General features: G+C 46.1%; 1 protein-coding gene across 1 annotated transcript in view; it reads left to right on the top strand.

Annotated features, from left to right (window-relative positions):
• Positions 1-3,654: 3,654 nt before the first annotated feature.
• The window catches only part of Eif2ak4 (eukaryotic translation initiation factor 2 alpha kinase 4), a 97,319-nt gene continuing 86,845 nt past the window's right edge, over positions 3,655-14,128 (top strand). The window contains exon 1 of the mRNA XM_051144371.1: positions 3,655-3,891. Within this exon, the coding sequence (XP_051000328.1) occupies positions 3,748-3,891 (144 nt within the window). The 5' untranslated portion in view covers positions 3,655-3,747. The remainder of the gene's footprint in view (positions 3,892-14,128) is intronic.

The raw sequence follows: 14,128 nt of genomic DNA on the forward strand, positions 1-14,128 counted from the left end.
ACACAATTATTCACTTAAATTTCCCCACCTTCAGCATTGCATATAATACTTACCACTTTCTTCTAATCACTTGGGAGCAAATTGCTGGCTTAACGGTCTATTATCCATTAGTGCTACAGTGAAATTTTATTTTTCTTTCTTTCTTCTTTTTTTTTTTTTCCCCAAGACAGGGTTGCTCTGTGTAGCTTGACTGTCCTGGACTCACTTTGTAGACCAGGTTGGCCTCAAACTCACAGCGATCTGCCTGCCTCTGCCTCCTAAGTGCTGGGATTAAAGGCGTGCACCACACCACCCGGCTCTTTTTTCTTTTCTTTCTTTTCTTTTTTTTTTTTTTTTTTTTTTTGAGACAGGGTTTCTTTGTGTAGCCTTGGAAGTCCTGGACTTGCTTTGTAGTCCAGGCTAGCCTCGAACTCACAAAGATCCACCTGCCTCTGCCTCCCAAATCCTGGGATTAAATGCATGTGCTGCCACACCTGGCCCAGTGTCTACATGATACCTTGTTCTATGAGTCCCCTCTAAATTGAAACATCACCTCCAAGAGGGAGGCAGACATTCACAAGCCCCAGGAAATGAATAAGAGGTCACTGATTACCACTCCCCTCCCCAGTAGTAGAAAATAAAAGGAAACAGCTTCTGGGGAGGAGACTCTGACCTGTGAAGTTCACAGAGATGAGATTCTAGGGCAGTGGAGTGTGGGCTGCCTGCAAGCTGTGTCAAGCAGCTTGGGCTACTAGCTTCCAGGAGTCTTCCCTGTTGCTGGGATGGGCTTTTGGATGATGCAGCTAGTTTTGAGACATCTCTGTTTCTTGCAAGTAACACCTCACCCACACTCCTATTAATAGCACCAATTTTAAAAAACCCTATGCTTCACTAAGTTAGACACTGTTTCACCCATTACTTAGGAGTGAATTAGGGGTGTGTGTGTGTGTGTGTGTGTGTGTGTGTGTGTGTGTGTGTGTGTGTGACCCCCAGGAAAAGACTGTTACCCCACACCAAAATACAACTAGTAAAGCTAGGAAATTAAGCCTGATAAAATACTTCCATCTCATCCACACCTTTACAATTTTTGTTGTTTTGATTATGTCCTTAATAGGTCTGGCATTTAGTACAGATTCTAATTTTAAACAAATGGCAAGTTTTGAACTTAGATTGGAGATTAAATATTTGGGGGAAAAAAAGTTATAAGGGCATGGAGAGATGGCTCAGTGGTTCTAAGAACTTGCTGCTCTTTCAGAAGACCCAGGTTCAGTTTCCAGCACCTACATAGCAGCTCCCTCTGTAACTCCAGTTCCTTCTGACCCCTGACCCCTAAGAGGACTAGGCATTCACAAATCAAAACTTTAAAAATATTAAATCTTTTAAAAATATATTATATCATTCTAAGCCCGTTGCTCGGTGGTAGACAATATGCTTTGCGTCCTTGAGGTCCTGGGTTCAGGTTCAAGTCCTAGCAACTTCCCTCACCATAAAAGACATTATTACATTTTTAAAATTCAATTTTTAAAAAGTTAAAGTTACATGTGTTTGTTTGATTCTTGGGAGGCTGGCACATGTGTAAGTCTTTGGGATTCAATTCTCTCCTTCCATCACCTGGGTCCTGGGGCTGCAACCAGCTCCTCGGGCTTGGCAGCAAGTACCTTTTTACCTTTTAAGCCATCTTGCCAACTAGAAAGTGTTACATTTTTAAAAAAATATATTTATTTATTTATTATTACATATACAGTGCTCTGCCTGCATGTACAACTCCAGTCCAGAAGGGGGCACAGATCACATTATAGATGGTTGTGAGCCACCATGTGGTTGCTGGGAATTGAACTCATGGACCTCTGGAAGAGCAGACAGTGCTCTTAACCGCTGAGCCATCTCTCCAGCCCGAAAGTGTTACACTTTAAGGTGTAAAGATGACCTTATACTGGCCTCAAAGGTTCTTTTGTGTTACAGATACATGTGTATTTATAGACAAACCCCACGGTATTTGATATTTAAAGCATTCCTAGGGGAGGTACAAATGGCGCAGTAGCTGTAAAGTTGCTGGACTTGGGTGACAAATACATGGGATTATTGTAATATTTCCTGGGCTTTTGTGTTGGAAAAAATTCCATAATGAGTTTTTCTTTTTTAATGGAAAATGAAGCCTGGCTGTAATCCCAACACTCAGGGAAGCAGAGACAGGTGTATGGCTGTGAGTTCGAGGCCAGCCTGGTCTACTAAGTGAGTCCAGGACAGCCAAGGCTACACAGAGAAACCCTGTCTCAGAAACAAAACAAATTGAAGGGAAGGAAGGAAGGAAGAAAAAAATGGCTAGCTGGAAAATGGAAGAATTTTGGAGATTGGTATGTTACGACCATATTTGTGATCTAGGAACTTTACTTTGGCTGCAGTTGTAGAGAAATTTTAATTCATAACATGGCTGCTCTGGCAAGAGATCGTCTCTAAAGACCTTTTTAGGTCTATGTGATCTGGCTGGAATACAGATAGGCCTTTAATCCTAGGAGACAGAGGCAGGCAGGTCCCTGAGTTCAAGGACAGTCTAGTATAGAGCAAGTTTCAGGCAAAGAAAAGTTTAGGTCCACGTGTGGTTGTACATGCCTTTGATCCCAGGACTCAGGAGACAGAGGCAGATGTCTGAGTTCTGTTTAGTCGATAAGTTGAGAGGCAGTGCATCGGAGTTGAGTTCATGGCAGTTCAGTTCGTGGACTTCAGAAGCAGTTTTTACCAGAACAGTTTTACAGAGACAGGAGAGGGAGAGAGGGAGAGAGGGAGAGAGAGAGAGAGAGAGAGAGAGAGAGAGAGAGAGAGAGAGAGAGAGAGAGGAGAACAAGCTAGACACAGGTGAAGACATGACAAGCCAGAGACTAAGAAGAAGCCAGAAGATTAGAGCAAATTGCCAAAGTTAGTATGAGGCCAAACAGGGCAATTCACTCAGAAGTCGAGAGAAACCAGTTTGAATCAGTCAGCTTGGAGAGGAGTTTGAACCAGAACCCCTGAGTTGAACGAGCCAGCCAGAGTACAGAAAGAACTAGAAAGGGTGAGCTTATTCAGCAGTAAGTCTCAGAGGCTGAAAGCATTCTAGGCCTAGATTAGATTGTATGGAGGCTAGAAGCTTCCAGGAGTAGGCCTAGGCTAGCAGATAAGCCAGGGTCTCATTCTGGGAAGGTCAGGTAAGATATGTGACTTAACTCACCGGAGTGCCCTTTAAAAACTTCCTCTTACTGTCCAGGAAGGGTGGAGGAGTTCCAGGGCCTACTTCTGCTACTGATTTGTCACTCCAGCCTGAGAGACACGCTCTCCAACGTGTGCCTGCAATTCCTGATGCAATTCCATCCCTCAGGATGAATTTGTACTACTGGAAGCCTGGCCTTAGGAAGTTGGTGCGAAACCCCGCCCACTTGCCGCCTCCGGAGTGGGCCGAACGGGTCAGCCGGGGAGAACCCCGCCCCCAGGCCCGCCTTCCGCCCTAGACTCCACCCTAACCCCGGCTCACCGACTCAGAGCCACGCCCCTAGGCCGGCCTTCGGCTCGAGGCCCCGCCCCCAAGTCAGTCTCCCGCAGGAGATCCTGCCTTTAAAGCGCCACTCCGGCGCAGAGCCACACCCCCAGGCCCGACCCCCGTTCTAGACTCCGCCCCCAGTTCCTTCTCCGGCTCGAGGCTCCGCCCCCAGCTCGGTCACAGCGCCGACTGAGCGCCACAGCCCTCCAGAGCACCTCTGCTACCTCGCTTAGGCCGCTCGGTTTACCCCGGCCGCCATGGCTGGGGGCCGCGGGGCCTCTGGACGCAGCCGGGCCGAGCAGCAGGAGAGCTATTCGCAGCGACAGGACCACGAGCTGCAGGCCCTGGAGGCCATTTACGGCTCCGACTTCCAGGATCTGCGGCCGGATGCGCGTGGACGGGTAGGAACGTGGCTGGTCTGGCCCTGTGTTCTCCAGTTTAGGGACCCAGCCAGACGCCTCCAGATTGGGGCGACCACTTAGATCCTGCAGGCTTTTCATCTCTCCAGTTCCCTCACCCTCGCTTTCTCAATGAGAGGCAGTACCTGGGCTGTGAATTCTCTTTTCCCCAGATCGGCTCCTCTCTGTGCTGTGCTTCTTCTTCCCGCTGATATTCCTTAACAGTCCTGCGTCCTTCCTATCCTTCTTTTCGCCCCTGCCCCCAGCCCCGCCTCGCCCCGGACCGTGGAGGTGGGTTACGGCGGCACATTCCTAGTCACTCATTGCTATTTTGTGCTGGGGATGCTTAGGGGGCGTGGATCCAGGCCTTGTGCTCGCAGCAAACACACTCCCAGGTCACACTGTGTAAATCCTGTTCCGGTGTGGAAGAACTTTCTGTACCTTCCTTGGAGGCATTTGAGGAAGATTAGACGTAGAACGCGTTTAATGTTGCCGTAACGTTTGACTTGTCCGTTTTATTTAAAACCCTACTTTCCTTTTTGTGTGGAAGTTAAGCTGGGGTCAGTGACAGTTTCTTTCTATCCTTAAATGGCTTATCTGCCGAACTAAAATGTTTCTGAATATTGCCATTTTGGAAGTACAGCTTTCCAGCATCAGCCTTAATTCTGTAACCCACAGTATCTGCCTTATATATCATTTCTTTACAAAATAGGCTTTCCTGAAGCCATCAGGGCTAAGATTCTCCCAGTATGCTTTTTAGTTAAATAGCTAACAATTTAGATGCTGGGAACACAGCCACAAACGAAATAGGCACAAAACTCCTGTTGCCCTCGGGGAGCTTACTTTTCTAGGCCTTACTTTTAAGAGTTATTTGTATCTTTACGTACAGTTTATACGTACTGCTGGTGAACAGTAAGATAACCTATGGGTCATCTGACAACGTCTCTGTTTCCAGAAAACCGGGAAGTAGGACCTAAGCAGCCAGAATAGTGTTACAGAACCTGCAGGGTGACAGGTAGAGCCAGCTGATTTTACTTTAGTTTTCTGCTCCCAGGATGCAGGAAAATGGAAGGGAAACCAGCAGCCACTTTTAGGTAAAGGTACTGACAATCCTGAGAATTGACAGCAGCCTTTAAAACCAAGAAGACTCCACACATAGGCTGTAAAAGGCAGGTAGAGTTATTCAGTAGCTCTCTCTGGCCCTGGATCACAAGGAATACAGCCAACACTTTCTTTCATAGGCCTCTCGGGCAAATAACTGATGCTCAGTTTTATGAGTCAGAGGTGATGCCTTGAACAAGCCCTCATTAGCAGCTGCTCCTTGCCTTTCTTCAGAAGGTTATTGGGGTCCACTATCCTGAGTCCAGAACCCTTGAGGCCAGGTGGTTTTCAGAATTCAGAAGTGCTCTTAGTCACAATCCTGGGTGCATGTTCCGCCTCCCTCCGTGCCTCGGGGTGTGTCCAAAATGCAAACACGATGAAAAAAAATGTATTAGTGTACAAATTTCAACCCAACAGAATAAAGACAACTACCTCTGCTCATTTCAGGCCAAATTTACTGCCAATAAATTCAGATAATTTTCTTCTAACTCTTGGGGGCTAAGGCACGAATTCGATTTCAGTTTCGGAGCATATCATCCATGGACAGCCAAACATGTTAGAGTGCCTATCAAAAGTCAATTTACATATTAAAAAGTTTGGGTACCAGCCATTTAAGATAGATTTTACGATTCAAAGACACTTAAAAAAAAAAAAAAAAGATACCACTCCAGAACCGGAGGGCTGGCTCAGCAGTTAAGAGCACTGGCTATTGTTCCAGAGGACCTGAGTTCAATTCCCAGCCCCATATGGCAGTTCACAGATGATCTAGCACCTTCTCACAAACACACATGCAGCCAAAACATCCATTCACATTAAAAAAAAAAAAATTGCCACTTACTTACCTTGTCTAGCTTTCTGTGTCAGCGGAGGGTCTGCTCACTCACTCAGTAAGATATCGCAAAGCCTCTTGGGCCCATGGGCTGTGTGTGGGTGTGTTTGTCTCTTCAGCCTTCACCAGCTTTGAATGTGTCCTATTTTTCAGTTTGTCAATAGATGAATGAAACCTGTCCCATTCTAACTTTCAGTTCTCTGATTAGAAACCATATCAACAATCTTTATTTGCAAATCACTACTTACTGATATAGTTTCTACTCTAACGTCTGTTTTCTTACTCAGTGGTGAAAAGGTAGATATATTTTGGGGGAAATTAATGGTTGTGGTAACATGCTACAAATACTTCTTCCTAATTAAGCGTAGAGGTAATTTGTACAGTTAAAAGTTTAACAGAATCAAAATAAACTATTTATTTTATGAGCCACGAGGATATTTTATCTCCCCCACCCACCCAGAAAGTACTTCCCAGTTGGAGGTAGAGTGCTTGCCTATGGTGCCATGGGCTTGATTCCTCAGCACCAGGGAACAAAAAGGGAATAAAGAAGGGAAAATGCCCTGCTCCAGTGTTACCATTAAAAAAGAAAGAGAGCTGGGTGCAGTGGCGCACGCCTTTAATCCCAGCACTTGGGAGGCAGAGGCAGGCGGATCTCTGTGAGTTCAAGGCCAGCCTGGTCTACAGAGCGAGTTCCAGGATAGCCAGAGCTGTTACACAGAGAAACCCAGGATAGCCAAGGCTACACAGAGAAACCCTGTCTTGAAAACCCAAAAAAAAAAGAAAAAAGAAAAAGAAAGAAAAGGGATGAATCATTAGATGTTTTTGTTTAATTATTTTTCCTTCATTTTTTTTAAGCTTTGGGAGATAAATATAGAAATAGCTTTGTAGACCAGGCTGGCCTCAAGCTCACAGAAATCCACCTGCCTCTGCCTCCAAGTGCTGAGATTATGCCACCACCACCCGGCCTCCCTCTTCCTGTGGGTCTTGATCATGTACTCCGTGTGCTGTCTATCCATTCTCACAGTCTGAGAAATGGTTGAAGTTTCCAGCTCTTTTCTGCTGCCAGTTTGAAGTGCTGCCTTTCCATCCTGAGACCGCTAGTTTCACATGACGGGCCCAGCTCACAGGCTGCTAACCCTTTCATTCCAGTGCTTGATATGAAGCCTTCCAGAGTTGCAGTTCCCAAATGTATTTGCATCTTTTCCTCACTACTGTCTCCTTAATTTTCTTCAACACTGTTATAACATCGCTTTGACTTATTGTATATTTATAACAAGCCTCGGTGTTTGAGGTAGTTGCCGTTCACTGCACAGACTTTTCCTGACTAGTTTTTCAATAGTTCCAATGGCCTTGCCCATTCGCTCACTTTCTGCTGCTATAACTACTACTGCCGATTGGAAACTTTATCCAACAAACAACAACAACAGAAAAAAACCAACCACAGTTTATTTCTTACAGTCCTGGAGCTTGGGTCATCTAAAAATCAAGGGGCCATACATTGTAAGGGCCTTGTTGTATCATAAATGACAGAAGGTAGCACGGCAAGGGAGGGCAAATGTGTGTGCTCCTGTCTCTCTTTGTCATCTTATAAAGCCTCCCTGATCCCATCACTGGACCCACTTCTAAATATCATCAGAATATATTAAAATAGATTACTTTTCAAATACATGACTTTTGAGGGACACATTGAAACGTTGGTCTAGTCCTGTTCGAATATCTATTGGAACAGTATGTATATTCAGAGAGAACTCAAATTCTCAATGGTTGTAACATTTCTTAAAAATGGAGCTGAAGGTCATATTAAATTTTAAAGAATCTAATGTGTGTGTGTGTTTGTAATTTTTAAAATATATTTTTACTTAACTTTAATTTATGTGCATTGGTGTGAGGGTGTCAGATCTTGGAGCTACAGACAGTTGTGAGCTGCCGTGTGGGTGCTGGGAATTGAACCCGGGACCTTTGGAAGAGCAGACAGTGCGCTTAACCACTGAGCCAACTCTCCAGTCCCATGTACTTGTAATTTTTACAATCTTGACAACAGGGAAATATTTGAGGGGGAAAGAACTTGGTGACTATACAGAAAGTGTTCCTTTTTAGAGATGGAGGAATGAGGAAAATAAGTATTTTAGGCATTTGAGGAATGTTATCTAATTCCATTTTCTGAGTATCTTTAGTATCTTTTAGTATCTTTTAGTATCTATTAGTATCTTTCTGGCTGTTCTGTCTTCATTTTTTTTTTTTTTTCTGATGTGATGTGTGAGTGAATGTGTGTGTGTGCGTGCGTGTGTGTGTGTGTGTGTGTGTGTGTGTGTGTGTGTGCATGCACATGTGTTTGTGAGTACTTGTACTGTACCCCAAATGTGTCTAGTCCAGAGATAGACATCAAATGTCTTTCTCTATTGCTGTCCTCTTGTTTACTTGTTTGTTTTAGTTGAGACAGTATCATACCTTAAGCTCACCATTTTGGCTAAGATCCACTTACTTCTGCCCCCTAATGCAGGGTTATAGCCACACAGAGATATGTGGGTATGTGTGGGTTTGATGTGGATCCTGGGAATTCACTCAGGTCCTCCTGCTAATATGGCAAGTGTTTTTACCCACTGAGTCATCCTCTCAGTCCACTGTCTCCATTTTTCACTCTGCACAGACTTACAAACAGGATGCCCAGATTATCTCCCTTCCTCCATGGCTTCATTCTGTTTTCACATAGACTACTTTTATCCGAGTCTTATAAATCAGGAAGAGAAAAGCAAGAAGCTATAGCAAGCAGAGTCGCCATCGAATACAAGGAGGAGATATAGCGTGAACACAGGTAACAGTTCTAGACCAGATACCTCAAGCTGCTTAGAGTGACGCCTTTTTCTTTAACAGTTATGAGAGACACATATCATACACAGTTACTATGGACTTGTAAGTGTACTTAGCAATTATTCACTCTGTGTTTGATGGACATTTGTACAACAAATTAATTTCCCAAACTTTATCCTCATTTTGGTGCCTGTAGTGAAAGTTTCGGTATCTTTAAAAACTTAGTTATGTTATATAAATATGTTTTTGTTTTAATCCCAAGTGTGGGATATGGGACTGCCTTAGTTTATCCGTAGATGCCAGCAGCCTCATGTGCAGTGTGGTCTATGCCAGTTGGAGTTAGTGAAACTCTGAGGAATCTGGAAGATTATAAATATGAGAGCGGGGTGGGGGGGGGGGGCAAGGGGGCGCAGCAGGAGGGAAGGGAGAGGGAGAAGCCTCCAAGAGTTTCAAGGAGATGAATGGAGGAGAAAGAAGGCTGCTGGTTCTTCTTCTGTGTTTGCCATATGTTGTTGCTGGACTGCTAGATGTCCTGACAACCAAGAATGGTATTTTCTCAAAGAACCTGACGACCCTAACCAACAGAGAAAAGGTTAATCTTGAGCAAACTGAACTGCCACAGGAGCAGTCTGGGATTACAAGATTATACCATTAGCTTCCCCAGTAGCCACCAAAAGCCTTAGCTATAAATGCTCAGTGCTTCAATGGCAATAAATTCGGTCATCTGAAAAGAAGTTGTGACTAAGCTGCTAAAAGTCTCAAAGCTCAAAATGTGTGTTAACTCTGAGAAATACGGTACTTTCCACCAGAGACGTGAAGGAGCCATTTCTGGCAGCACTGGGTTCTCAGCAAGAATCCCTAAGCCTCTGGGGGTGGGGGGGCAGTTTGTGGGCACCATGGTAAAAGAGATCACTTGACTAGTGAACGCACTGTGACCCTACAGCTCCCATGACAAGATGCTTTCTAGGCTTTGTTTTGTTTTTTATTTTCTTTGGGGGGTAGGTTGCAAGGGCAGAGGGCAAATACAAAGGGACTGGGAATTGATAAGGATTGGGGTGCGTGATGTGAAACTGACAAAGAACCAAAACAGGGGGCTTTTTGTTTTTGTTTTTAAATGGGACTGGCACCCTCATACATTAGCCGTTGAGTCTTGGAACCTGAAGATTTTCAGCTTCGTGGAGTTTTAAGGGTCTTCACCTTCTTTTTAGTACTCGGAACCAGCACCCTTCATTTCACTGGGTCTGAGTGTTTAGGAGGTAGAGGTGCCTGAGCGAAGCCCTATAAGCAGCTTTCTGTTACTATCACAAAATACCTCAGTCAGTCAACTTAGAAAGAAGAAAGATTTATCTTGGCACAGCTGTAAACGTTTCATAGTCAACTTTTGCTCTGGAGCCTGTGTTATTAGTCAGGGCTTTCTTTTTTTATTTGTTTGTTTTTTGTTGTTCTTGTTGTTTTTGTGTTTTGTTTTGTTTTGTTGTTTTTTCGAGACACGGTTTCTCTTTGTAGCCTTGACTGTCCTGGACTCGCTTTGTAGCCCAGGCTGGCCTCAACCTCACAGAGATCCACCTGCCTCTGCTTTCCAAGTGCTGGGGTTAAAGCCGTGCACCACCATGCCTGGCTAGTTAGGGTTTTCTAGAGTAATAAAACTTACAGAACAAATCTCTCTATATCCATATGTCTCTTTATCTATATAGATAGATAGATTGTGTGTGTGTGTGTGTGTGTGTGTGTGTGTGTGTGTATACAATATATCTGCAGAAAGCGGGGGATTTATTAGAATGACTTACAGACTGTAGGTAACAATGGTTACCTACGAACAGAAGGTCCAGGAATCCAGAAGTTGTTCAGTCCACAAGCCTGGATATCTCAGCTGGTCTTCAGTATATGCTGGAATCCCAAAGAAGTAAGCTCTAATACCAGTGAAGGAATGCACTTGCTAGCAAAGCAAGAAGAAGCAGGCAGAGAAAAGGAGCAAGCTTCCTTCTATATCCTATAGGCAGCCAGCCGAAGACGTGGTACAGTTAGAGATGGATCCTCTCACCTCAAAGATCTGGATTAGAAGTGGGACTTCCTGTGTCTAATGATTTAATTAAGAGAAAAAAAAAAAAAACAAACCCTCACAGGTGTGCCCAATCACTTGGGCGTTAGTTAATCCAGACGCAGTTAAGTTGACAATCAAGAGCAGCCATCACACTGCCTTTGTCAAGGCAGGGCACCATTGTGTGAACAGAGAGCAGAGGGTAGCACTTCATGGTCACGCAGAGGAAGAGAAGGGCTAATGCCTTCAGGGCACATCCCCCAAAACCTGAGACTTCCCACTAGGCCCTCCCTCTCTCCATGATGGTCATTCTGTGTGGTACCAAGCTGGGATGAAGATGGACTTGTGTGCCCTAAGGGACATTGAGGATGCAGACTGTGAACAAACAGTAGGGGTTTCTAAGGAGCTAGGAGGTGTGTGTGTGTGTGTGTGTGTGTGTGTGTAGTTTTGTTGTTGTTGTCTGTTGTTTTATTATTTGCTTTTTTTTCCCTGTAAGTTCTACATAAGCATGGCCTGGCCTCTCCCAAAAAAGGACTGAATTTTTGTCTCTTGCTTGAGTCTGTTGAGATATTTTGCTAACAGAAAAGTCTCCAATTTCATGTTCAAGTTAAGAAACATGTTTAGTTCATATTAGATACATGGCCTCTCTCAACAACTTTCTCTTTGGTTTTTTATTTTATTTTATTTATTGTATATGAGTGCTTTATCTGCAGAAGAGTGTATCGCATCACATTATAGATGGTTCTGAACCACCATGTGGTTGCTGGGAATTGAACTCAGGACCTTTGGAAGAGCAGGCGGCACTCTTAACCACTGAGCCATCTCTCCAGCCCTCTCTTTGGTTTTATAGACCAGGCTTGTCTTGAACTTGTGTTGCTCCTTCAGCTGTTGCCTCCTGAGTGTGGGGACTACAGGTGTACACCGACACATCTGACCTCCTGAGTGTGGGGACTGCAGGTGTACGCCGGCACATCTGACCTCCTGAGTGTGGGGACTGCAGGTGTACGCCGGCACATCTGACCTCCTGAGTGTGGGGACTGCAGGTGTACGCCAACACATCTGACCTCCTGAGTGTGGGGACTGCAGGTGTGCACCGGCACATCTGACCTCCTGAGTGTGGGGACTGCAGGTGTACACCGGCACATCTGACCTCCTGAGTGTGGGGACTGCAGGTGTGCACCGGCACATCTGACCTCCTGAGTGTGGGGACTGCAGGTGTGCACCGGCACATCTGACCTCCTGAGTGTGGGGACTGCAGGTGTACGCCGGCACATCTGACCTCCTGAGTGTGGGGACTGCAGGTGTGCGCCGGCACATCTGACCTCCTGAGTGTGGGGACTGCAGGTGTACGCCGGCACATCTGACCTCCTGAGTGTGGGGACTGCAGGTGTACGCCGGCACATCTGACCTCCTGAGTGTGGGGACTGCAGGTGTACGCCGGCACATCTGACCTCCTGAGTGTGGGGACTGCAGGTGTACGCCGGCACATCTGACCTCCTGAGTGTGGGGACTGCAGGTGTACGCCGGCACATCTGACCTCCTGAGTGTGGGGACTGCAGGTGTGCGCCGGCACATCTGACCTCCTGAGTGTGGGGACTGCAGGTGTGCGCCGGCACATCTGACCTCCTGAGTGTGGGGACTGCAGGTGTGCGCCGGCACATCTGACCTCCTGAGTGTGGGGACTGCAGGTGTGCGCCGGCACATCTGACCTCCTGAGTGTGGGGACTGCAGGTGTGCGCCGGCACATCTGACCTCCTGAGTGTGGGGACTGCAGGTGTGCACCGGCACATCTGACCTCCTGAGTGTGGGGACTGCAGGTGTGCACCGACACATCTGACCTCCTGAGTGTGGGGACTGCAGGTGTGCACCGGCACATCTGACCTCCTGAGTGTGGGGACTGCAGGTGTACACCGACACATCTGACCTCCTGAGTGTGGGGACTGCAGGTGTACACCGGCACATCTGACCTCCTGAGTGTGGGGACTGCAGGTGTACACCGGCACATCTGACCTCCTGAGTGTGGGGACTGCAGGTGTACACCGGCACATCTGACCTGAGTGTGGGGACTGCAGGTGTACACCGGCACATCTGACCTGAGTGTGGGGACTGCAGGTGTACACCGGCACATCTGACCTCCTGAGTGTGGGGACTGCAGGTGTACACCGGCACATCTGACCTCCTGAGTGTGGGGACTGCAGGTGTACACCGGCACATCTGACCTTGGGGCTTCTCATTGTACCACTTTCATATCACTAGCAGTTTTTTCAGTCTTCAAAATATTTTTCTCACATAGACCTTTGTGGGTCTTTTACATTTTTCATTTTACTTACTTTATCATTTTATGTGCATGAATATTTTCCATGCATGTATGTCTTTGTGCTGCTGCCTGGCACCCAAGGAGGTCAGAAGGGAGTGTCAGATCCCATGGGACTGGAGTTACAGACTATTGTTAGTGCCCTGTGGGTTCTGGGAATCTAACTCAGGTCTTCTGCAAAGCCATCTCTCAGCCCCAAGCTTTATGTTCTTTGCAAATGATAAACCGTGCATAATTTTCTTCTTCTTCGGTAGTCATTACCATAAATGCAGTCTTCTTTTGTTCCGGTTAAATCAAAGTGTTTATAAGCATTGGTTTTGTTGTTGTTGTTGTTTTTTAAGACAGGGTTTCTCTGTATAGCCTTGGCTGTCCTGGACTCACTCTGTAGACCAGGCTGGCTTTGAACTCACAGAGATCTGCCTGCCTCTGCTTCCTTGAGTGCTAGGATTACAGGCATGCACCACAGCGCCCAGTTTAAACATTGCTTTCTTATGGCTATTTGTCCTCTGTAGTGATGGAGGGTCTACCCCCAGTGTACTCCCAGTGCATGTTGTTGTTAAATAGTTTTTAACCAAATCCTGCCCAGCCCAGGAGTCCTTGAATGCCTCAGTATGAGCTGGTTTGCTGTGTTCTGAGCACGCCTTGCAAAAGGGGCCGTTTTACCATCTGCTTGAGTAAAACCTAACAAATATTCTGGTCTTATCTCTGAAGAACTCTTCCTTGAGTAGATTTTTGCTTTTGATCTTTCCTCCCACTCAGCATATAGCAATTGGTATTAAGAGGATGTCTTACCTTAATGTGCCCTTGTGCTCTTACACTGTCATCTAAACTCCAGCCTTCATGGCTTTATTCTAACCTGTTTGAAGAAGAAGTGGCTGAAGAAACTGCGTATTGAAGTAACCCTGGTAGTCCAAACCTGTAATCCCAACCCTCAGAAGGCTGAGACAGAGGCTTGTGAGTTCAGGGCCAGCCTGGGCTGTATAGTAAAACCCCAAATCAGAAGAAGCTGTGGTATCCTTTTCTTTAAGATCATTTTCTCTAAATTCCCTCCTCCCCCACCCTTGTGGTTTGGGGACTGAAGCCAGGCCCTCAGGAGTGCTAGACAGGTGCCACACAACAGCTCCAACCCCCACCCAGCCCTGCACAGGGC

Source organism: Acomys russatus, chromosome 4, assembly GCF_903995435.1.
Source record: "Acomys russatus chromosome 4, mAcoRus1.1, whole genome shotgun sequence".
In the NCBI taxonomy this organism is placed as follows: Eukaryota; Metazoa; Chordata; class Mammalia; order Rodentia; family Muridae; genus Acomys; species Acomys russatus.